The sequence below is a fragment of the Dromiciops gliroides genome, chromosome 4 (genome assembly GCF_019393635.1).
Source record: "Dromiciops gliroides isolate mDroGli1 chromosome 4, mDroGli1.pri, whole genome shotgun sequence".
NCBI lineage: Eukaryota > Metazoa > Chordata > Mammalia > Microbiotheria > Microbiotheriidae > Dromiciops > Dromiciops gliroides.
Window position 1 is genome coordinate 199,868,649 of NC_057864.1, and position 25,365 is coordinate 199,894,013.

At 45.1% G+C, this 25,365-nt stretch overlaps 1 protein-coding gene across 4 annotated transcripts in view; it reads right to left on the reverse strand.

Annotated features, from left to right (window-relative positions):
- KIF19 (kinesin family member 19) overlaps window positions 1-25,365 on the reverse strand; it is a 58,165-nt gene that overhangs the window by 28,315 nt on the left and 4,485 nt on the right. For 3 of the 4 annotated variants that reach the window (XM_044003846.1, XM_044003847.1, XM_044003843.1), the window contains exons 2-5: window positions 22,323-22,403; window positions 1,594-1,704; window positions 636-723; window positions 30-166 (exon numbers count right to left, since the gene is read on the reverse strand). In XM_044003846.1, the coding sequence (XP_043859781.1) occupies window positions 30-166; window positions 636-723; window positions 1,594-1,704; window positions 22,323-22,403 (417 nt within the window). The remainder of the gene's footprint in view (window positions 1-29; window positions 167-635; window positions 724-1,593; window positions 1,705-22,322; window positions 22,404-25,365) is intronic. The other variant, XM_044003845.1, reaches the window with a different exon arrangement.

Consider the following 25,365-nt stretch of genomic DNA (forward strand, 5'->3'; position numbering starts at 1 on the left):
CCAAAGATGGCCCAACCAGGATGACGCACCTCTAGGTAGGACATGGACACCTCATATTCCATGTCATTACTGGTCTCCTCAATGGCACAGAATAGGTCATTGAGGGTCCGAACGTAGATACCGGGCTCGTGGTCAGTGCCCAGCATGGTGTAGGTTTTCCCACAGCCTGGAGGCAGGAAAGAACAGTAGGTGAGCAGGGAGTTATAGGACATGTGACATTGCTAGAGTGGGTCTCACTTGGATGACTTTTCCCCAAGGATGACTCCCTCCTCTCTTTGCTCTAAAGCATATGTCTGCGGGGCAAACACCCACCTCTTTTGGGGGAGAGGTCATTGAGAGGCTATTGGAAACAAGGCTTCTCTTAGATCCATGTGGGTGGGAAGAGGAGGGGTCTTATGGAATGGGTGGCCTTGGGTGAAGATGGGGGTGGGGCATGGAGCTCATCATGGCTTAGGCTTATGTTAGGCCAAGCCATTCCTGTGATAGTAAAGGGAGTTATCATATAAACCCCCGGCTGGGGGGACTTGACCAACCTCCATGTTGGGGGGAGGTCAGGTGAGCAGAGAAGGGGGGGCTTTTTTGGTTCAGGACAGTACTGGGGAGGCAGAAGCCAGATGCTGAGCCAGCCAGCTCACCAGTGGGGCCGTAGGCAAAGACAGTGGCATTGTAGCCAGAGATGACCCCTTCAATGAGGCTCTTCGTGGTGGCTTGGTAAACCATCTCCTGCAAGAAAAGGAAATTGGGGGTTTGAGGGGTTCAGGAAGAAGAACACGCCCAGCTTCCTACTGTAGAAAGCAGCTTCTGTTTCTAGGTCCTGCCTAGACATAGCTAAGGATGCTTAAACCCTGGAGAGGTGACCCTGAGGAGGTGAGGAAAGAGTCTCTTTACTTCCAGTTCATTAGCGATGCCAGCTTGGAACAGGACTCAGGACACCAGCTGGCTCCTTCAACCTTCTCCTGGCCCCCTGCCCAGCTGCTGCCTTTTAATAGATACCAGGGACATCCTGAAGGTGAGCCAGGTGGGCCTATCCCCAGGAGAGCATCAACTTTCTCAGGTCTGTCCTCCCATCTGGGTTAGTCTAGTGGGGTCTTAGACTTCTCTAACTCAGAAGGGAACCGACTGTGGGTCCCACAGTGCTTGCTGACACTCACAGTTGCTGAGTGGAGGTGGGTATTTGTGTGTATATGTGTATGTATGTATATGGGTATGGATGCATGCATGCCTGTGGATGAGTATGCTATGTAGAAATACATGTAAGGGGGCAGCTAGGTGGCGCAGTGGATAGAGCACTGGCCCTGGAATCAGGAGTACCTGAGTTCAAATCCGGCCTTAGACACTTAACACTTACTAGCTGTGTGACCCTGGGCAAGTCACTTAACCCCAATTGCCTCACTAAAAAAAAAAAAAAAAACCAAACATGTAAATGTGTGTATGTTCATGTGTGGAGAAAGCCATACCTTCTCCAAATAAGGACTGAAGCAGTTTCCAAGAGTTGTATGCAGAGACCCGGGCCAGAGTGATGGCCTCCTAGGCACAAATAATGGAGCCTTTCTTTATTTTGGTCCCATGGTAGTCCCATCCCTGGCCCCTTACCTGAGTGGCAGTGAAGTCAAAGGCCACATCAAATAGGTAGGACTTCTCCCGGGATCGGTGGGCTCGGAGAATGTCATCTGGATCCTCCATTGGGTCCATCAGAACCACCATCTGCAAAAGCCCCAGAGGTTGTCTGGAAGGAGCCTATGAAAGCTGGTGGGAGTCCTGTGGCCAATGTGTCAGGAATTGGCACCTCCTTACTTCTGAGGCAGGCTAGGGAATCACTGGACAGTGAAGTGGCATAGAGGATAGAGTGCTAGGACTGGAGTCAGGGAGACCCAAGTTCAAATCTGGCCTTAGACAATTATTAGCTGTGTGGCCCTGGGCAAGTCACTTAACCCTGTTGGCTCAGTTTCCTTATCTATAAAATGAGCCTGAGAAGGAAATGGCAAATCACCCCAGTATCTTTGCCAAGAAAACCCTAAATGGGGTCACAAAGAACCAGACATGATTGAAACAATTGAACAGCAACAAAACAATAACAGCAAGGGAACCACTAGATTGGACAGCTAGTGGGGTAGAGTGATGGTGAAATAGGCAGGAGTGGGGAAACGAGATAGGCCCTTTTCTTAGAGGGGAGTGTGAGAGGGAACTGGGTTTCCCTGGGTTTCTCTTGGACTAGGTCTCTCTGTACAACTTCTCACATTTAACCACCACCAACAAAAAAGTGAAGCCAGGAATTTCTTCATTGGATGTACTTTTTCAAATGACTTCCATATCGATGATGTCATCTTAACTTCTCAAAATTATGATTCCTAGCAACTTTTTGTTTGCCTTCTAGGCCACCTGCTTATCCCTTAGAGCATCTGTCCTAGTGTGAGAAAAAGTTGGAAAGAGAGGACGGTAGTTGAAGGCTGAGCTTGGGGTGGAGAAAGGCTCCGTTTCTCTCTGTCCTTTGGTTATGGATTCTAAGGCTGTATCTATTTTACGGGATAAAAGGACACAATGATATTGAGATGAGCCAAGACATACACATGGAAGTGATACAAGAACATACACAAAGGCATTATAAAAAGAAGCACAGATTAGGAACGTCATCTTGGCTTCCCAGACTCCCTACCCAGGTAGCATTGCCATGGAGATGGGAAACTCGAACACACGCTATCCTAGAATGCAACAGTTTGGCAGCATCTCTTTAGACTTGTGTTTGAAGACTTCTGGGAAGAAGGCATTGGTAGAAAGTAATTCAATTACCCATAATGTCCCCTGTAGAAGAGAGAGATCGCCACTGGTGGGCTGAGCCATGTCTGATTTCTAGAGAAAAGTGCTTTTGTCCCTTTTCTCAGGACCCTGGTAGGATGCTTCAACAGGACTGTGGCACTGGGAACTGATGGGATACTTGTTACAAGCCTCCTTCCTCACATACATGTGTACATATACATATACATAGATAGATAGACAGACAGAGATACACCCTAGACCTGATGGAACCCTTGAGTCAAATAAATAGTCTTGACCAGGCAGGACTAGATTCATGTAGAGTGATTGTGGTTTTTTTTGTGTGAATGTGGTGATGCTCTTCAGAGTCACTCAGCCAATAAGCATTTATTAAGGGCCTACTGTATACCATGATCTATACTAAGCACTGGGGAGACAAAGAGAAGCGAAAGACCTCTCAAGAACCTCTCAGTCTAATGGGGCAAATGGCAACATGTCCCTTCCTTCTATTTTTTCCCTCTAGAAAATTTAAGTTTCGGGTAGAGTTTGGAAGGAAGGGAGGAGAGAGAGGACACAAGAGCGGGGAGATAGCATTCCTGTTCCCTGTATCAATGTCACAGTGACCAGACACGGCATCCAAATACCAGTGTCATAAACTTGACTGGAGGTTGAGATTCAGTTCTATAGCCACCCCAGGTCCCTTCCCAGTGGCCACCTCAGGGAGGTTCTTCTGAGATGAAGCTCAGGTCTGCCCCACCCTGCTCTTCCCTGATGAGGTGAGGTGGCTGCCACCTCCAAGAGCGGATCTATGCCCAGGAGCTAGCTTAGCTCTCTAGGGCACTGGCCGGGGCACAATTAACAGTGATAATAAGTGTCTGGCCTGCCTTCCTCGGAGCTGTAATGAGCTTGCCAGATAGCTTCCTGAGGGTGTGTGAATACTGAAGGAAGAGCAAGGCCTCTCCTAGATCTTTGGGCTTGCCCTACCTCAGTCCCTACCTCAGTCTCTTCCTGGGGTCTGCCCTACCTCTAATTTTCCTCCTCACCAGTGAGAACTAGATACTAACAGCAGCCCTTCCCCTCCTTGTCCTGCCCACAAACACATATCCTGGGGCCCTAATCCTGTGCAGTTTTCCCCTTTCCCACCCTATTATCATTGTTCAGTTGTATCTAATACTTCATGACCCCATTTGGGGTTTTCTTGGCAAAGACACCGTAGTGGTTTGTCATCTCCTTCTCCGGCTCATTTTACAGATGAGGAAACTGAGGAGAACAGGGTGAAGGGACTTGTCCAGGATCACACGGCTGGGAAGTGTCTGAGGCCAGAATTGAACTCAGGAAGAGGAGTCTTCCTGACTCCAGGTCTGATGTTTGATCTCCTGCACCACCCCCACCCAGTGCCTCTATAAAAGGCAGAGGAGAGTGGGGCGAGGGGGAAGGGGGGAGGAAGTGCTGCCTGATTTTTTTTAACCCATGACCATTATGATAGTCCAGAGAAAGAGCTGAGCCCCTCTCTTGTGCGTAGTGCCCCCATGAGCAGCCCCAGAATGTATAGTGTGTGCTGGATACTGGGAGGCTAAAAGGATTCAGTTCCACTGAATAGGTCTGTTAAAGGTCTGTTAAACACCCACTTATTCTACCAGGAACTGGGATAAGTGCTATGGGCATGGGGGGATACTAAAGGACCCGCTCTCAAGGAGTTCACAGTCATTTGAGGGACAGCAATGCTCAAGTGGCAGAGAGTAAGTAAAAGAGAAAGGACTGCCAAGGAAGGAGTCTCCTGATGGTCACTGCCCTCTGACCCCCTGAGGCCAGCAGCCCTTAACTGTGTTTCTGTCAGTGGTCCCCTTCGGCAGTCTGGTGAAGCCCATGGAACCCTACTCAGGAGGATGCTTTTTTTTTTTTAATTTAGTGAGGCAATTGGGGTTAAGTGACTTGCCCAGGGTCACACAGCTAGTAAGTGTTAAATGTCTGAGGACGGATTTGAACTCAGGTACTCCTGACTCCAGGGTCGGTGCTTTATCCACTGTGCCACCTAGCTGCCCCAAGGAGGATGCTTTTAAATGCATAAAATACATGGGGTTATAAAGGAAACCCTGTATATTGAAATGAAGATGTATTTTTCCTCTTGTTCAAGTTTACCATCCCCCTGAAATCTAAGCACAGATATGATTAAGAACTCCTGTCCTAGCTCAATTTCAAGACAAGAGAACATATGAGAAAAGGCCTTAAGAGGCCTTGAAAATGTAACACAGAAAAAAAAAAGTGAATTGACTAAGGATTGTCAAAGGCAGGTGTGTTTGGCCTGAGGCTCAATCAGGGAAGGTTTCCACTAAGGGATAAATTTTAAGTTTCCATCATTTCCCAGCTGCTGCCTCCCACAGAGAGCTCTAGACAACATAGGAAGGATAAGACGGTGTTAGGTACCAGGAGCAGGATTGTGAGATGGCCAGAATGTGGACTTGGGAGGCAAAACTCCTGAAGAAACCTCACCCTCTATCTCAGGCCCTGAAGCTCTAGCTCCACTCTGCCTCCGTCATCCTTCACCTCCACATTATGGCTTCCTTCAAGACTCAGCTCAAACCCCTCATTTTATGAGATGCCTTTCTGCCCCCTTCCCCAGTCCTTCCTCTCTAAGACTGCCTTCTATTTATACTGTATATTTGCATATATATGTATATATAAGCATGTATATATGTGTTTGTATGTGTGTGTACCTATATATGTTTACATACACACACAGAGAAATAGGGGAGAGAGGGGAAAGAGAGGAGAGAATGGGGAAAGGGGAGAGAGATGAGAGAGAAAAAGAGAGAGGGAGGGAAAGTGAAAGAGAGGGAAGGAGAGATGAGAAAGAGAAAAAGAGAGAGGGAAGGAAAGAGAGAGAGAGGGAGGGAGAGGAGAGGGAAAGGAGGGAGGGAGAGAGGGAGAGAGAGAGAGAGAGAGAGAGAGGAGAGAGGGAGGGAGATAGAGGAGAGGAAAAGAGAGGAGAGGGAGGAAATGGGAGAGAAATGAGAGAGAAAGAGTGAAGGAGGGGTGAAAAAAGAGGAGACAGAGAGAAGAGAGGAGAAAGGTGAGAGAGAGAGAGAGACAGAGAGAGAGAGAGACAGAGAGAGACAGAGAGAGGAAGAGAGATATTTGTATGTTGTCTCCCTTATGAGGACATGACCACTTTGAGGCAGGCACCATGCTTTTTGCCTTTTTGGGGGTGTATCTCTAGCACTTATCACTGTTCCTGGCACATAGTAGGTACTTAATCAATGCTTGCTGACTTTTTCACTTGACTGCTCTGGACCAGGCACTGTGCTGTGATGGGAACACAAAGAAAGGCAACCCCTCCCCCCGTTCCTTCTCCTCAAGAAGCTCCCCATCTAATAGGGGACACAATACGCAAATGTCTATGTCCAAACAGGCTTCATTGGAGGTAGTTTATTCTCAGCAGGAAGGCATTAGCAAGCACGGTAACCACTCCACAAATGCTTGTTAATGAAAAGCATTTTTGTCAAGGACAAAGGCAGGCCTAGTGGGCTGTGTCCCAGAGAAGCCTTAAGTAGCCTTAGAGAATCAAAACCGAAGAGTAGACTTTGCTGGCTGAGGCTCCTTGGTTTCCCTCCAGAGTGGCCACCAAACGCGACCCTTTCCCCAGGCTAGGGCTCCCCAGGGCACAGTGCTGCAGTGTTTTGTTTTGGTTTTGGTGAGGCAATTGGGGTTAAGTGACTTGCTCAGGGTCACACAGCTAGTAAGTGTCAAGTGTCTGAGGCCGGATTTGAACTCAGGTCCTCCTGACTTCAGGGCCAGTGCTCTATCCACTGCGCCACCTAGCTGCCCCTGCAGTGTTGTTTTAAAGCCTATACCGTGCTCTATGTACCTGGTGATTTAGGGGAAGGCTGGGGAGCAGAGGCCTGACATCCAAGGGACATGTTCAGACTGTTTTAGGGAGACTGACTCCATTCGTGGGGATGCCAATGAGGAGTTCACTTTGACAAAGGTTTATTAAGAGCCTGCTGTGTGCCAGGCCCTGTGCTAGGTACTGATGTAATAAAGATAAAATGAAATAGCCCTGCTCCCAAGGAGCATACATTTTACCAGGGGCACCATTAAGTATAGTACCAAATCCAATGTTTTTTTTTTTTTGGTGAGGCAGTTGGGGTTAAGTGACTTGCTCAGGGTCATACAGCTAGTAAGTGTCAAGTGTCTGAGGCCAGATTTGAACTCAGGTCCCCTTGAATCCCCTGAATCCAGTGCTTTATCCACTGCGCCACCTAGCTGCCTCTCCAATGGCTTTAAAAAAAAACTCTTATTTTTCTGAATATCTCCATCAAATTAGAGATGTTTTAATGATAATCTGCTGGATTTCTTCCTACCTAAAGGCAGCTTGGTGGCCCAGTGGGTATAGGGCTAGGCCTGGAGTCATGAAGACCTGAGTTCAAATTCAGGCTCAGACACTAACTGCGTGACCTTGGGCAAGTTACTTAACCTCTGTTGGCCTCAGTTTCCTCAACTGTAAAAAGGGAAGAATAATAGCACCTACAATCCAGGGTTGTTGTGAAGATCAAATGAGATATTTATTAGGTGCCTGGCACATAGTAGGCGCTTAATAAATGCTTCCTTCCTGTCTGGCCAGTCCCCCTTTGCTGGATGATCATCCAGGTCTCTTTCCTTATGTTTATATCTCAGGTTTCCATCCTCTGGCTTGCCTTCTATTTTTCTTCCTAGTGATCTCATCATCTCCTATTTCCAACTATTATCTCTGTGCAGATGGGGGAGGGGGCAGGAGGGGAAGAAGCATTTATACAGTGCCCAATGGGGTGCCAGGCAGTGTGCTGTGTGCTTTACAAATATTTTCTCATTTGATCCTCACAACAACCCTGTGAGGTAGGTGCAAGTATTATCCTTTTTTTTTAAGTTGAAGAAACTGAGGCAGACAAAAGGTGAGTGGCTTGCCCAGGGTCATATAGCTAGTAAATGCCTAAAGTGGAATTTGAACTCAGGTCTTCCTGACTCCAGGCCCAGGACTCTATCCATTGTACTACCTAGAATTTCTTTTTTTTCTTTTTTTTTTTTTTTAGTGAGGCAATTGGGGTTAAGTGACTTGCCTAGGGTCACACAGCTACTAAATGTTAAGTGTCTGAGGCCGGATTTGAACTCAGGTACTCCTGACTCCAGGGCCAGTGCTCTACCCACTGCGCCACCTAGATGCCCCACTACCTAGAACTTCTAATGGTTCTAACGGTTCTAGGAACTCCCTGAGCCGGCCCCTGGCTATCTCCTCAAAGATCAGTCCCACATCACCAAATGTTTATTTTGTTCAGTTGTTTTCAACCGTGCTTGACTCTTCCAGACCCCGTTTCAAATTTTCTTGGCAAAGAAATTGGAGTGGTTTGCCATCTCCTTCTCCAGCTCATTTTACAATTCTGACCCTTCCCTCTCTCCTACCCGTGCATCCTAATCATTGGCCAAGTCTTAAGGATTCTTCCTCCACCATATATCTTCTGGGTATCCCCTTCTCTCCACTCACATAACCGAGGATCTAGCTCAGGCCCTCAACCTCTCTGGCCCAGAGGGCTGCATTAGCGCTTTTTTTTTTTTGGCAAGGCAATGAGGGTTAAGTGACTTGCCTAGGGTCACACAGCTAGTAAGTGTCAAGTGTTTGAGGTCAGATTTGAACTCAGGTCCTCCTGAATCCAGGGCTGGTGCTCTATCCACTGCACCACCTAGGTACCCAACCAGGCATGATCCTGGGACTCAACAAATGCACAAATGTCTCCTCCAGAATACTCTTTTCTCAACATTCTCTTCAATGATCAGGTTCCCATCTTGGGTCTGATGATCCAGAACAATAAGTTAGGCTCCGGTTTCAGGCCCAGCTGAGGACAAAACCACTCTCTGAGCATTTTTTGGATGGCTCCCAGTAGAATGTCACCAGGCACCAGCCCAGCCTGCATCTCAAAAACCCACAGCCACTGGATGGCAATTTTGCTGACACAGGGAGGCTGAGGGGCTGATATCAGGACTGCTGACACATCAGGCTGAGGACATGTCTGCCCACACACCTGCTCTCCCACCCTAGTCACCTTCAGATATTCCCAAAGCCCCCCACCATAGACCAGAGCATCTTGGGCAATAAGTTCATTTGGCTCTCCTGTAACCTGACTCAGGACATTGCAGGCACTGCCATGATCTTCTCTTAATGAGGGCTTTGTCTGAGCCCCCATCTGTCTGTACTCCAGCCTGCCTTGTTCCCAGTGTCTGCCCCCCCACACCCCCACAAGCGCTGCTCCCCATTCCTATCTGCTAGGGCAGACAATGGGGCCTCTGTGAAGTCCAGCCAGGTGACCAGGAGCCAAGCCATAGATCAGAGGGGAAGGGCTAGGAATTTGCACCTGCACAAGGAGATTTGAGAGAAGTCCGAAGGCCTGCAGGAGTGGCTATCTCTCTGGCCAGCGGACCCCTATGGCTATTTAAGAGACCCAAGCTTCCATGTTCTCAGGGTGCTCTCAATTTCCTTTCATTGAAAGATGGGAGGGGCAGCTAGATGGTGCAATGGATAGAGCACTGGCCCTGGAGTCAGGAAGACCTGAGTTAAACTCTAGCCTCAGACATTTACTAGCTTTGTTTTTTGTTTTGTTTTGTTTTGTTTACGGGGCAACAGGGGTTAAGTGACTTGCCCAGGGTCACACAGCTAGTAAGTGTCAAGTGTCTGAGGCAGGATTTGAACTCAGGTACTCCTGAATCCAGGGCCGGTGCTCTATCCACTGCGCCACCTAGCCACCCCTATTTACTAGCTTTGTGACCCTGGGTAAGTCACTTAACCTTGATTGCTTCCCCTCACCAATAAAAAAAGTAAAGAAAAAGGAAAAAAAGACAGAAACAGAGATCCCAGGAATAACAACAACAATGATCACAACTTGTGCTTTATCATTAAAAACAAAATTTTCCATATATATTATGATCAGCAATATGGTGGGTGCATAGTACTAGGCCTGGAGTCAGAAAGAGCTAAGTTCAAATCCAGCTGTACTTACTTAGTTGTGTGACTGTGAGCGAGTCATTTAACCTCTCTTGAGTCTCAGTTTCCTCATCTATGAAAATGAGGGAGTTGGACTCAATGTCTCTGAGGTCTCTTCCAGCTCTAAATCCTATGACAGCTAGTATTCAAAGGTTTGCGAAATGCTTTTTTTTCGTTTTGTTTTGTTTTGTTTTGCAGGGCAATGAAGGTTAAGTGACTTACCCAGTGTCACACAGCTACTAAGTGTCAAGTGTCTGAGGCCAGATTTGAACTCAGGTCCTCTTGAATCTAGGGCAAGTGCTTTATCCAATGCACCGCTTACCTGCCCCCACAAAATACTTTTTACAAATGTTGCTTCATTTTATCTTCACAACAGGCCTGGGAAGCAAGTGCCATTATTATTATCACTCCCATTTTACAGATGAGGAAACTGAGGTGGATAGATATTGAGTGACTTGCCCTGGGTCACACAGCTAGTAAATATCTGAGACCAAATTTGAACCCAAATCTTCCTAACTCTAGGCATAGACCTCTATTCATTGTGCCACCTAGCTGTTTATTGAATTACGTTGCCATATTGAAACAGGCTTCAGTTCTAAGAGGGGTGTGTGTGTGTGTGTGTGTGTGTGTGTGTGTGTGTGTGTGTGTGTGTGTGTGTGTGTGTGTGATGGAGAGGGGAAGTTTTTCATTTTCTGAGGCCTTAAGAACAGTTGACACAGGTGCCTGTGTACCTGAAATCTAGGTGAAGTCACTTAATTGATAAGCTCTTGTGGGCTACTTTCTGTTTGTACTTCCCCATATTAGGGTGGGGGTGTTTGTTTTTCTACACCAGGAAGGAACCCTATTCATTCTTACCTCTCTCCCAGGTGAAGACAAATTTCAGGCCCAGAGAGGTGAATACACTTGCCCAAGGTCACACAGCAAATTCTAACTCCAACCCTACTGTGCTTTCTGAGGAGCTCAGCTATTTACCACCAAGGCACTATATTTGTTGTTGTGGTGGTGGTTGATATTTTTATTTTTTATTATTACTTTTATTATTACTATTATTACTATTATTACTATTATATTATATTATATTATATTATATTATATTATATTATATTATATTATATTATATTATATTATATTACTATATTATTATTATTACTATTTATTTATTATTACTTTTCTTTCTTTCTTTCTTTTTTTCTTTCTTTCTTTCTTTCTTTCTTTCTTTCTTTCTTTCTTTCTTTCTTTCTTTCTTTCTTTCTTTCTTTCTTTCTTTCTTTCTTTCTTTCTTTTTTGGGGGGTGAGGCAATTGGGGTTAAGTGACTTGCCCAGGGTCACACAGCTAGTAAGTATAAAGTGTCTAAAGATGGATTTGAACTCAGGTCCTCCTGCCTCCAAGGCCAGTGCTCTATCCACTGCACCACCTAGCTGCCCCAATTATTATTTTTCAAATGAGAAAATCTGAGACTTTGAGAGGTTAAATAATTTGCCCAAGGTCATACAACTAAAGTCATTGGCAGGACCCAAGCTCCTTGGCCTGAGAGTATATCCAAGTCCTTTTGTAAGGCTGTGTAGAGAAGTGAATTTGGAACAAAAAGTTCTGACTCTGAACCTCAGCCTATTTATTTACCACCTAAAGGACTTTTAGCAGGTGATCTCATCTCTTTGGGTCTCAGTTTCTTTCTCTGGACTAAAAAACCTCCAGAATCCTTTCTATCTCTAAAACCCAAGATCCTCTTTGTCTTGGCCCATGTGACCCTCTCCCCAAATGGTCCTTGAGGAGCTATGGAGAGAACAGAGGGAACAGAGGGACTGAGCCTCCTCCTGACTGCCAGCAGTGCCCAAACTGTCTTCCTCCTGAGCCGATGCTCCCTGCCCACCTGCTTTGTGTGGAGCCTTGTGTCTGTCCCTGTTGTCAGCAAAACCAACCGGGATGTCACGGGGTCTAAGGAAATAGGTAGAGCTCAGAGGCAATACGTAACCTTTCACCTGTTGCTACAACAGGAGATGGGCGCTCGCTGGCGCTCTTTCTCCCCCACGCCTGTGAGGAGTGGGTTTTACTGCTTCTCATCGGTTTGTCCCCAATTCCTCATTTGTCTCCGTTTACTCTGTGCCCACAGCACAGGCCTCTCCATCTAAAAGGGGCTCGTGTGTCCCATATAACGTAAGCTCTTGGATAACAGGGATTGTTTTCCCAATTTTGTTTCTGTTTTTATATCTCCAGTCTTGCACATAGTAAGCGCTTAATAAATGTTTGATGGATTGAGTTAAATTATCACCCCAGAGGGAGTTAATGGTGCATTACCTCAGAGGGAAGGTGGAGTCAGGAAGGGAGGCTCTCCCATGTAGAGGAGGATAGGGGAAAGCAAAAGGGTAGGAAGCCCCTTAGACGTCAGTCAACAAACATTTATCAAGCACCTACTATATGCCTGCTGCTAGTGTCAAGCCCTAGGAATGCAAATTCAAGATGTACACCTGGCCCCTTTTGTGTCCTGGCTGACAACAGCGAGTGATTTCAGGCTGACGATCCTGTCTCTGGAGCAAGGATTCTTTAAGCACGGATTGGGGAGAGGGGGGACCAGATTTCAGGGAGCCCTCAATCTGGAAGGGAAAAAAATTCTATTTTAATTCCAATAGAACTGGTTTCCTCTGCAATCCTGTTTATTTTATTTCAGGTCCTTAAAGATAGTCTTGTGAGAAGGGTCCAGACTTTGTCAGACTGCCCAAGGGGACCACAGCATACGGAAGAGGTTGAGCCCCCACTCTAGAGGTCCTAGCTTGTACTTCCCTTTCATCTAGGGCCCTGGCTCCGTCTCAATGCATATTTTGACCTTTCCCAGAGTTCCTGGCCATCTTGCTGTTGTCTCAGGGCCAGGAAATCCAACACCAGGAAGGGGAAAGCACTGGGGTTTCAGGCTGGGGCAGAGAGTTTAATCAGAGGGATCTGTCCTAGTTAGAGACTCCAGGCTCCACACTTCCCTCCTCTCATTCTTCCCCCCCACCCCCAATCTCCTAGGTGAGAAAGACTAAGAATAAACAGCCTTGGGCACCATTTCCAGTCCGCCCTGTCCTCCAATTCAGAGGCCAGAGGTTTCCTTCCTGCCTTGGTACTAAATAGCTGAGATCCTCAGAGAGCACAGTAGGGCTGGGGTTCTGATTTGCTGTGTGACCTTGGACAAGTGTATTTACTTCTCTGGGCCTGAAATTTGTCTCCACCTGGGAGAGAGGTAGGAATGAACAGGGTTCCTTCTTGGTATAGAAAAACAAATGTAAACACCCCACCCTAATATGAGGAAAGTGATAGAGACAGAAAGTAAGTAGCCCACAAAAGCTTATCACTTAAGTGACTTCACCTAGATTCCAGGTACACAGACACCTGTGGTAGAAAATTAAAAACCTCCTGCCTCCGTGTACACACACACACACACACACACACACACACACACACACACACATACACACACACACACACATACCCCTTAGACCTGAAGCTTGTTCTAATAAAGCAATTTAACAAACACATATTAATCAACCTATTATGTGGGAGGCAGCTTGGGTGCTGCCCTGGAGGAGTTTCTTGTCGAGTAGAAACGATGAGACAGGGCCCTACAAAACCAACTAACCAGGCAATCAAGGAAGCAAAGTGATAATGGTAACTGGCATTGATGTAGCCTATAATAATAATAATAATAATAATAATTTATATAGTGCTTTAAGGTTTACAAAGAGCTTTATGTATGTTAACTAATTTATTTTATTTTATTTTTGGTGAGGCAATAGGGGTTAAGTGACTTGCCCAGGGTCACACAGCTTGTAAGTGTCAAGTGTCTGAAGCTGGATTTGAACTCAGGTCCTCCTGAATTCAGGGCCAATCCGCTATGCCATCTAGCTGCCCCTATGTTAACTAATTTAATCTTCCTATCAACCCTGGGGGGGCAGGTGTTATTATTCCAATTTTACAGGTGATGAAACTGAGGTAAATAGAGGTCAAATGATTTGCTCAGAGTCACATAGCTACTAAATGTTGGAAGTGGGATTTAAACTCAGGTCTTCCTCACACCAAGCCCCGCACTCTACCTACTGTGTCATTTGGCTGCTTTAAGGCAGCGGTTCTTATCTCAGGTACCAAAGATCAGATCTCCAAAGGGTCCATAGAGAGATTTCAGGAGATCTGAGGATATGAGCTTCTATAGAGGAAAAAGTACATCTTTATTATTTTTTTCTAAACTCCAACGGAAATTTAGTATTTCCTTCAATTATGAATTTAAAAGAATATTTTGATAGGGGGTTCATAGACTTTGCCAGACTGATAAAGGGATTCAAGACACACAAAAAGGTTAAGGACCCTTGTTTTATGTTTTTCAAAATTATACGTTTACGTTTAAAATGTCTTTGGAACATCCAGTTCAAGATGTGTACTAGGCAGCTGGAGATAAAAGGGAAGATCGGGGAGAGGTTAAGGCTGGATAAGTGGATCCGAGAATCATCAGCAGAGAGATGATGAGATCACCAAGTGAAACAGTATAGAGGGAGAAGAGAAGAGGACCCAGGACAGAGTCCTAAGGGATGCCCACTGGTGAGCTGGCGGACGATCCAGCAAAGGAGAGTGAGAAGAGTGGTCAGACAGCTGGGAGGAGCACTAGGATGGAGCAGTGTCACAGGAACCTAGAAAGGAAGAGTGGCAGGGAGAGGAGGTTGATCAACAGTGTCAGAGCCACTGTTGGGAGTTCAAGAACAGTTGACACTGTTGAGAGGTCAAGAAGGATGAGGATTGAGGAAAGATCATAATTGCAGGATTGTCTTTCACCTTTCTTCCTTTCTATGAGTCAGTCTTTCAAAATCAGAGTCCCTGTGCTCAAGAAGCTTACATCTAACAGAAGGAAACAACACATGTGTGAGAGCCATAGCCAGGGAAGTTTGCTTTGTTTTGAAAAATTGGATGCTGAATGGAGCCCTAAGGGAATAAACTGACTCTGCCTTTCTAGTAGCAAAGGCAGTATTGGTTTGACTATTGTTCTAGAGATGGAAAGAGGGTACCAGTAGAGGAGTAGGGCAGATAGAGGATGTTGGTGCTGCAGCAGGGTGGATGGAAAAAAGCTGGTTGGGGTGTAAAGTGAAGCATGGTTGGGGTGGGCTAGATATAAGCCATATGAAGTGCTCATTAATCAGGGAAAAGTAAGTGGGAGTTTGGGAGCTGAATGAAGATGGTGGGGTGAGCAAGGGGAAGCTTAATGGACATTCCAAAGGGAGGGGAAAGTCAAGAACGATGGCACAGAAGCAGGTTAAGTGCATGATCATTGAATAAAAGACTGTCAGAGCTAGAAGGGACCTCCAGAGACCCCCTAGTCCAATCTTTTCTTATTACAGATGAGGAATTGTAAACCCAGAGGAGGAAGCAATTTGTCCCAAAGTCTGGAAAATGGTGACTAATCCAACAAAGTCTTTTCATTTTCTAGATACCACCTTTGAAGTTTTTTTTTGGTTCTGGTTTTTATTTTTTTTAAATAGAGGGATGTTTTGTGAGACTGTTGTGGGGCCATATTTTAAATGAAAAAAATATCATTCTGGAAGTGTTCGGTTCCTCCCATAAAGGAGCCTTCTTTCCCAAGTGCTGTACCTGGGAAGGGTGTGTCCAAAGCTCTCACAATTCAGATGTCCAGGGCAGGACCAGAAAGAAGCAAAGTTAAAGCTGTCTGCTTAGGGTAAGAATGCAGAATCAGAGAATGGCTCAGATTAGCCCCCCCCCTTTTTTTTTTTTTGCTGGGCAATGGGGGTTAAGTGACTTGCCCAGGGTCACACAGCTAGTAAGTCAAGTGTCTGAGGCCGGATTTGAACTCAGGTACTCCTGAATCCAAGGCCGGTGCTTTATCCACTGCGCCACCTAGCCGCCCCCAGATTAGCCCCCTTTTGATCAGCTGCCTCTCCAGCAAGAAGAATTTTAACCAGGAATATTTTCACCGGAAGCAAAAAACAGAGTATGATGACGTGCTCAAACAAGTTACCCAGCTAATAAGTGGTAGGTAGGTTTGTTGTTGTCGTTCTATCATGTTTAACTCTTTGTTTCCCCACATGGGCTTTCCTTGGCAAAGATGCTAGAGTGATTTGTCATTTCTTTCTTTGGCTCATTTGACATACGAGGAAGCTGAGGCAAACAGGGTGAAGTGACTTGCCCAGGGTCACACAGCTAATAAGTGTCTGAGGCTGGATTTGAGTTCATAAAGATGAGTCTTCTTGATTCCAAGTGCTGTGCTCTACCTAGCTGCCCAATAAGTGGGAAAGCTAAGATTTAAACCCATGTCCTTTGACACCTCATTAGCAGTGAACAGGGTGAAGTGACTTGCCCAGGGTCACACAGCTAGTAAGTGTCTGAGGCTGGATTTGAGTTCATAAAGATGAGTCTTCTTGATTCCAAGTGCTGTGCTCTACCTAGCTGCCCAATAAGTGGGAAAGCTAAGATTTAAACCCATGTCCTTTGACACCTCATTAGCAGTGCTCTTTCTGATGGGTTACAGCTCCTCAACTTATTCTATAGATATGGACATTGAAAATAAGAAATGAAGTGACCTTTTCAGGGTCACACAGATCATAAATGGCAAAGTCAGGACATTATTATTATCTATATCACTTATCCAAATCTTGGAATGGACCTCTTACTAATTGTTACTTTCTACTTACTTTGTTACTTTTACTTTTCTTACTATCTTTTACTATTGCTAATCTTCCCCCCCCCCTCAAACTCCTATATATTACTCTGTAAGCTTCTTGAAGGCAGAGACCATGTTTTTTCCTTTTTTTTTTTTTTTTTGACTCCTCAGGTGTTCTTAACCTAGGGCCAGTGAACCTATTTGTTGTTGTTGTTAAAGAAAACTGTGGATAGGGGCAGCTAGGTGGTGAAGTGGATAAAGCACTGGCCCTGGAGTCAGGAGTACCTGAGTTCAAATCTGGCCTCAGACACTTGACACTTAACTAGCTGTGTGACCCTGGGCAAGTCACTTAACCCCAATTGCCTCACTAAAAAAAAATTAAATAAAAAAAAGAAAACCGTGGACAACTAGACATATATACACATATATAATTGATTTTGTTAAATATTTTCCAAATAAATTTAAAAACATTTTAGCATTCATTAAACAAAATTTTTTTGAGTTCCAAATTCTCTCCCTCCCTCCTGCTCCTCCTCAACTCCTTGAGAAGGCATATTTTAATATAATGTATTTTATTGTATGCATGTAAAAACATTCTTCTGAAGAGAACCCCCAGCCTGGGCACATGATGAATGTTTACTAAGTGTTTGTGGATGCAATAACTGTATGGCCTTGGGTACATTCCTCTGTGGGCCTCAGTTTTCTTTCCTATAAAATGATAATTTTTGGCTCAGATAATTTCTTTTCCTTTCTTTCTTTTGGAAATACCTAGAATTCTTTGTGGTTTTTTTTGTCAATTTAGTTGTATCCAACTCTTCATGACCCCATTTGGGGTGTTCTTGGCAAAGATACTGGAGTGGTTTGCCATTTTCCTTCTCCAGCTCACTTTACAGATGAGGAAACTGAGGCAAATAGGGTAAAGTGACTTGCCCAGAGTCACACAGCTAGTAAGTGTCTGAGGCTGGATTTGAAATCAGATTCTAAGCCTGGCACTCTATCTACTTGTACCACCTAGCTACCCTTTCCTCCACTACTTTCAGCCTTTCATTTAGCTATGGCTTAGAATAATAATAATAATAATAATAATAATAATAATAATAATAATAACAACAACAACAACAACAACAAAAGATGGTGGTTGGCTTCCACCACAAGAAGGGCTAAGGTTGAATTCTCACATCCTCCACCCATCACAGGAGAAGCACGTGGCTTACATAACACACAACAGCCACACTTTATCAGAAGATTGAGGGCATGCCAGTCTCCCATCGGACCTAATAGGAGCTGTTCTCTCCTCATCCCTCCCTTCTCTTCCTCTTCTCATTTTTCCTCCATCTGCTTTTGCTCTGCCTCCATCTTTCTCTCCCTCCTTCTCTTCCCGCTTTCTGTCCTTGCTCATCTCTTCCCTAAAATCTTTGGCCTCCTCCTTCTATTCTCCCTCTCCCTTCCCCCAAAAGGTGAGCTAGATGCTGCCTGGTTTTCCCAACTGCCCTACCTCAGCGTGGATTAGGGGCCTCTGGAGCAGGGGTGGGGTAGGTGACAGTTGGTGGTTTTAAGCAGACAAATGCTTATTAGCAGATTGTAAATAAAGTCGGTTGGCCTAGGTCCTGCAAATAAATAGTCTGAAAAGCTCGGGCAGGAGATGTTTTCAGGGCAGGAAGAGGGGGAGGCATGATGACTCACTAAGATGCTTCTTCTCTTACTCTTGTCCCTTACAAGCCCCAACATCCTATCAGATTTCTTTCCCCTCCCTGAAATCTACCACTCCCTTAAGAAGTCTGTTTCCAGGATCTAATCCTACTCAGATGCTTCAACAAGGTCTCCAGGGCTGGCTTAGGTCTGGCTGACAGACCCTAAGACCGATCAACATACTTGGGGCGATCATATGGGCACTGCCCTCCTGATAGCTGATGATAGACAAGTATGGGCAAAGAGACGTTGGTGTTATTGATGCCCAACAGTATTGGCAGGAACTCCTGTTTAAATCAGCCTTACAACACAATTGGCTGAGACCGGCAGCACAAGTATTACCATCCCATTATACAGCTGAGAAACTGAGCCTTAGAGATATAAAAAGTAAATTGCCCACAATAATATAGCTAGTAAATTGCCAAAAGCCAGCCTCTGAGGCTAGGGCTCTTTCCTCCAGGCCATGTGGGCTGAAATGGAAACTAAGAGATACAAGTCTGCAGGGGCTTTGCTATGCTTAGATTGTTGTGGTTCAGTCATCTTAGTTGTGTCTGACTCTTTAAGACCCCATTTGGGGTTTTCTTGGGAAAAATACTGGAGTGGTTTGCCATTTCCTTCTCCAGCTCATTTTACAAACAGGGCGAATTGACTTGGTCACACAGCTAGTAAGTGTCAAGTGTCTGAGGTCGGATTTGAACTCAGGTCCTCCTGAATCCAGGGCTGGTGCTTTATCCACTTCGCCACCTAGCTGCCCCCTGGGTATCATTTTTATTAGACCTTTTAAAAGATATTGGCCAGAAAGGAGCTTCTGGTCATCCCTCTGCCTCTATTAGCTATGCAACCATGGGTAAGTCACTTGATCTCTAACCTCATATATCAAATAGGCCTCCTTGGGTCACAGACCCCTCAAACTCTAGAGGCAGCTAGGTGGTACAATGGATAGAGCACTGAACTTAAAGTCAGGAAGACCTGAGTTCAAATCCTTCCTCAGACTCAAGCTGTGTGATGGTGTGCAAGCTACTTACCCTCTCCCAGCCACAGTTTTCTCATCTGTAAAATGGGGGTGATAATAATACCTACCTCTCAGAATTGTGAGAATCAAGGGAGAAAAGATATGTAAAGTGCTTTGCAGACCTTTAAGCACTATATAAATAACCTCTTGGAGCCCATGTATTCAGGGACTAGATGACCTCTAAGATCTATCTTGGTGCTGAAGAATTTCTATTCTCAATATAGATCCAGCTCTAACTGCTCCTTAAACAAGTCCAGACTTGGCCCTCTCACTGGCTTGTTTCTCCTCATTGGCTCAGAAGCCTTTGGGTTGGGGTAACCTACATTTTTCCAGTAAGTGACAGTAGTGGAGAAAGCCCCTGGAAATGATCGATGGATTGGAATTTAGGATAATTTACCCTGCCCATTTTGTGGTGGTCACACTCACCATCCTATTCAGAAAGATCTGTGAAGGAAAAGCCAATCTATTACAGGTGGCTTCTAGCTGGGCTTCAGGGAGAGGGGATTGTTCACCTCCCGTTTTTCTTATCACAGCCACTGGGCACCAGTGAATTCAAACTTACTGAACCCATAACTTGACCTGTTCCAACATGTACCTTTCCCAGCATTGGTGGCTGCCTCCTTAGCTTTGCAGAAATGCTGGCAGGTCTTGCTACTTTGATGGGGCCCCACCACTCAGGGGAGGAACTTCTAGGCAACACCAAGATAGGAAGAGGTAGGGTAATAGTAGATCCCAGAGGGCCTCATGATGCTGGGTGTCCTTCAACCTCATTCTCTTTCCTTGAAAAACCCTCTCCCGGGGCAGCTAGGTGGCGCAGTGGATAAAGCACCGGCCCTGGATTCAGGAGTACCTAAGTTCAAATGCGGCCTCAGACACTGTTTAACACTTACTAGCTCTGTGACCCTGGGCAAGTCACTTAACCCCAATTGCCTTACCAAAAAAAAAAAAGTATTCTGAGAGGGGAAGATAAGGAGGGAGTACCTCTAGGCCTGGGGGACTACCTGGCATAAACACAGAGGATAAAGATGGAATGCTGAGTTGGCAGAACACCCAAGATTCTGGTTTTGCTGGAAGGGAGAAAAAAGCAAGGGATGTGATGCAAAAAATAATACTATAAGGGTAGGTGGGAGCCACGATGGAGACTTTTATATGACAGACTAAAGGCAATAGGGAACTACTCAAGATCTGTGAGTAGGGCACTGAATGATGTGCTTAGGTCTGTACCTTAGGGTAACTATTTTGGCAGCTATGTGGAGGACAGATTAAGGATTAGTGAGACTGAAAGCATGAAGACCAAGTAAGAAACTATTATAGTAGTCCAGGTGAGAACTGAGAACAAATGTATGAGAGTGGAGGCACTATATGTGAAGGGAAGGGGATAGATGTAGGAAACATTGACAAGACCTTGCGGCTTTTCAGATGTGAGAAATGAGGGAGAGGAAAAAATGGAGGATGAGAAGGGTGGGTGGCATAGAGGCTAGAGTGAGTAAGACTTGGGTTTGAATATCATCTCAGATGCCAGCTCTGAGGCTGAGGACAAGTCACTAACTTTTCTCAACCCCAGTCAGTTTTTTAATCTGTAAAATGGAGATAATGATATCAATTAAAAGGCAATACTAGGGGGCAGCTAGGTGGTGCAGTGGATGAAGCATAGCCCTGAATTCAGGAGGACCTGAGTTCAAATTTGACCTCAGACATTTGACGCCTACTAGCTGTGTGACCCTGGGCAAGTCACTTAACCCTCATTGCCCCAACCAAAAAAAAAAAAAAAAAGAAAGAAAGAAAGAAAAAAAGAAAAAAAAGGCAATACTTACCTCAGGCTGGCTGTGAGGATCAAATGAGATGACATATGTAAAGATAGCACTATGTAAATTTGATTTATCATCATTATCACCATCATCACATTATCCCTTTTATTATCATTATTGCTGGTGTTGATATAGACAGGAAACAAGTATTTGTTAAAAGCTTAGACTGTGCTAAATACTGTGCAGATTCAATCCTCACAACAACCCTGGGAGGTAGGTGCTGTTATTATCTATTATCTGTTTTATAGTTAGGGAAACTGAGGCAGGTTGAATGACTTGTCCAGGGCCACTTAGCTAGTGTTTAATTCCAGATTTGAACTTGGATCTTCCTGACTGGAAGTCTAACATTCTGTCCACCACCACCTGCCACCTAGCTTCCTTTTGCCACCTAAGTGTTTGTTGTTCAGTCACTTTCAGTTATGTCCAATTCTTTGTGACCTCATTTGGGGTTTTCTTGGCAGAGATATTGGGGTGGTTTTGCATTTCCTTCTCTAGCTCATTTGACATATGAGGAACTGAGGCAAACAGGGTTAAATGACTTGCCAAGGGTCACACAGCAAGTAACTGTTTAAGGTCAGATTTGAAGTTAGGAAGACATCTTCCTGATTCCAGCTCCAGCACTCTATCCACTGTGCCACCCAGAGGTCCTCCTGCTGTAACTAGGAGGAAATAGAGAGCTGTTTAGAGGAAATGCAAGTTTTAGAAAGCAACATGGTTACTAAGTTTAAAGTCAAAGGACCTGGATTTGAGGTCCATGTCTGCTTCCTACTAGCTGTGTGACCCTGGGCAAGTCACTTCACCCTGTTTGTCTCAGTTTCCTCATCTGTCAAATGGGTAAAACACACTACCTCACAGAGTCGTTGTGATCAAAGTGCTTGATCAAGTTCAAAGCTATCTATAAATATATAAATTAATATGTATGTATATGTGTATACATATGCGCATGTGTATATATGTGTATACATACACATATACACACACATATATATGTATACATACATATATTTGGGGCAGCTAGGTACAGTGGATATATCCCTGGGCTTGGAACCAGGAAGACTCATCTTTGTGAATTCAAATCCTGCCTCAGACACTTACTAGCCGTGTGACCCTGTGTAAGTCACTTGACCCTGTTTGCTTCAGTTTCCCTCAGTTTCCTCATCTATAAACTGAGCTGGAGAAGGAAATAACAAACCACTTCAGTATCTTTGCCAAGAAAATCCCAAATTGGGTCATGAAGAGTCAGACACAACTGAAAAATGACTGAACAGCAACAACAATAAATATAATTTATTATCATCATTGTTGTTGGGTTGGGAGACCTTGGCAACTCCATTTCCCTGGTCAGTGCAAACAGAACTTGTACCCAGTCCTCCAGATCAGACCATCTCCCTGACCTTTTCTTTGCTGGGGCCTTTGTTTACCTGTTCATCCACTTTATGGGCAATGAGTGTGGCTCCTTCCTCTAGCTCCGTGACACTAATGGGCCGGACCCGGAGTGCCACCTAAAGAAAGACACCAGGTTTCCTGTTAGAAGAAGTGAAGCTGCAGTGGAGGGACATTAGGTCCCACATCAAAGAGAACCCAAAGGCTTAGAAAGGCTCGTGGTCTGAGGGCTTGTTAGGTTGTCCCCGGCACTCTCCTCATTCTCCCCCCAACTCTCCTTTCCACCCTCTATCCAACAACATAGTCATCCAGTTCATTGTAATTTAACATACAGTGATTGAGCTTCTGCCCTGAGTGAGGCACTAGAGTGATGGACAAAATAAGTTCCTTTCTTATAAGGAACTTACATTAGACTGGCAGGATATGACATGTGGGAAAGTGAATAAATACAAAGTAATGAATGGAAAGCAATACAAGTGATCTCAAGAGAGATAATGCTAAAAAACTGGGGAAAATCCCCAAAGATTTTGTGATGGAGGTGGCATCTGAACTGTCTTTTGAATGAATCTATGGATTCTATAAGGTAGAAATGAGGAAAGAGTACATTCTGGGCATTTGGGACCACTCGTACAAAGACAAGGGGGTAAAGGATAGGATATCATGAAGGAGAAACAGCAAGTCAGCTTTATTGGAAATAGAAAGTATGCAAAGAGGAGTATATGCCTCTGTGTGTGTGTGTGTGTGTGTGAGAGAGAGAGAGAGAGAGAGAGAGAGAGAGACAGAGAGAGAGAGACAGAGAGAGAGACAGAGAGACAGAGACAGAGACAGAGACACAGAGAGGAGGGAGAGAGAGGGAAAGAGAGAAAAATGATAGAGAGAAAGAGGAGAGAGAATGATAGAGAGGAGAGAGAAAAGGAGAGAGAAGAAAGAGGAAAAGTGATAGAGCAATAGAAAGAGAGGAGAGACAGGAAGAGAAAGAGAGGAGAAAGAGAATTGGGAGAGAGAGGGAAGGAGAGTAAGAGAAAGGGAAGGAGAGAGGAAGGGAGGGAGAGAAAGAGAGTGATCAAGAGAAAGAGAGTGAGAGTGATAGAAAGAGATGGAGAGAGATGGGGGATGGAGGGAGAGAGATGTAGAGAAAGAGGGAGAGAAAGAAAGAGAGAAGAATAATAGAGTGAGTGACAGATAGGGGAAGTCATCACTCCCTCACTTTCCTCAAAGGCTATGCAGTTTTATCACTGACTAGTACATGGAATCAGGCGGGAACAAAGGTACAAATGTAGAGTGGGCTTAAAATATCCATGGGGTTGGCTGCAATGAAAATCCCAGGGCTTCTTTATAATAATGATAATTATATTAATAATAACAATAATAGCTAGCATTTATCTAGCACTTTCAGGTTTACATAGCACTTTGCATGTTATCTCAAACACAGTCATCTTAGAAGGTACATGCTATTATTATCTCTATTTTACAGATGAGGAAACTGAGTCAGAAGAGGTTAAGTGATTTACCCATGGCAAGTTTCAAACTTGGGTTTTCCTAACTCTAGGACCAACAATGTGCCACTTAGCTGCCTCTACATGGTGACATCAATGGTGCCGATTAAGGATGAAGCGAGTAAAAGGAGACAAAATGGGATAGGGGCAAGAGCACAGGACTTGGAGCCAGACAGTCTGGTTTCTGGCCTCCGTTCTGTCATTCACTAGCTATGTGACCGAAGACAAATAATTTCACTTCTCTGAGTTTTGATTTCCTCATCTGTAAAACTGAGTTAATAATCCTTGCACTCACATAGCAGTTGCAGATAAGGGCTTGGCAAACTTTAAGGCACTGTATGATTGTGAGTTTTGTATTGCTGCCCCCAGGGACCCCATTCTCTTCTTGAAGGTGGGCTGAACAATTAGATTCCCTTGAGTCACCCTCTACGCCCTCAGCCTCCCTGACTTAAAGAATTCATGCCCAAGTCAGACCTACCTTAGGCAGAAAGACTGAGAACAATTTAAATATTTTCCTAGAAGAAAGGGAGTGAGCATCTGGGGAGAAGGCAGAGCCATATCTTGGGCAGGGTTAGAGTTTTCCAGAGGACTATGGGGAATCACCACAGCTGGCACCCTTTGCCACTGGAGGAAAGGAGGGGGTGGTCTGGAAACTTAGGGATGGGTCCAGGAGGTCAGATGCTCATCACATAAGAAGCCTTACCTGATCCCCCTTAAAGCTGGTGTCTTCCCTCTGTTGATTATCTATCCCAATTTAGCCTGTTTGTATCTTCCTTGTACAAGGTCATTTACATGTGAGTGTCTTCACAGCTGGGACTGTTTTATGCCTTTTTTTTTTTTTTTTTGGTGGGGCAATGGGGGTTAAGTGACTTGCCCAGGGTCACACAGCTAGTAAGTGTCAAGTGTCTGAAGTCAAATTTGAACTCAGGTCCTCCTGACTCCAGGGCCAGTGCTTTATCCACTGCGCTACCTAGCCCCGCCCCCCCCCATGCCTTTCTTTTTATCCCCAGTGAGTGGCAGATAGGTACTTAAATTCTAGCTGAATGTTGTTGACTAACTCCCACATCAGCCCTTAGTCACAGATGCCCACTTATGGTCACCAAAAAGACCCTTTCTTTCAAGTTTCTCTCCTCTGAGCCCTAAGACTGGCCACCATTTCTCTCCATCTTCACCCTGCTAAACATTTAGCATGCAGGGAGATAGGAGTGTATGCGATTGCATAATGTCTTAAGTTTTACCCAGACTTTTAGATTCCCCAAGAGCAACCGAGGCACCTGTCCTTCGGGATCCCAGAGTTCCAGGGAGAGACTCTGGGGAGAGCTCTGTCTGTGAGCCCTGCTTTGCTCAGACGTATGGCCAAATTAAACGCCTGCACCTCCCCTGTGATCTGCTCCTTCATGTCTCTGACACCTAAACAGAAGTGTCTATGTGCCTGGAGATTAGACACTCCAGTGATGACACAGTAAAAAAGGAGGAGTGTTTTGATGGTTAGGGTAACGTCAGCAGAGCAGGGAGAAATCTACGTACATCTAGAGGGTCTACAATTTGCAATCCTAAATACAAATTCCATTCAGTCCTGTGTTTC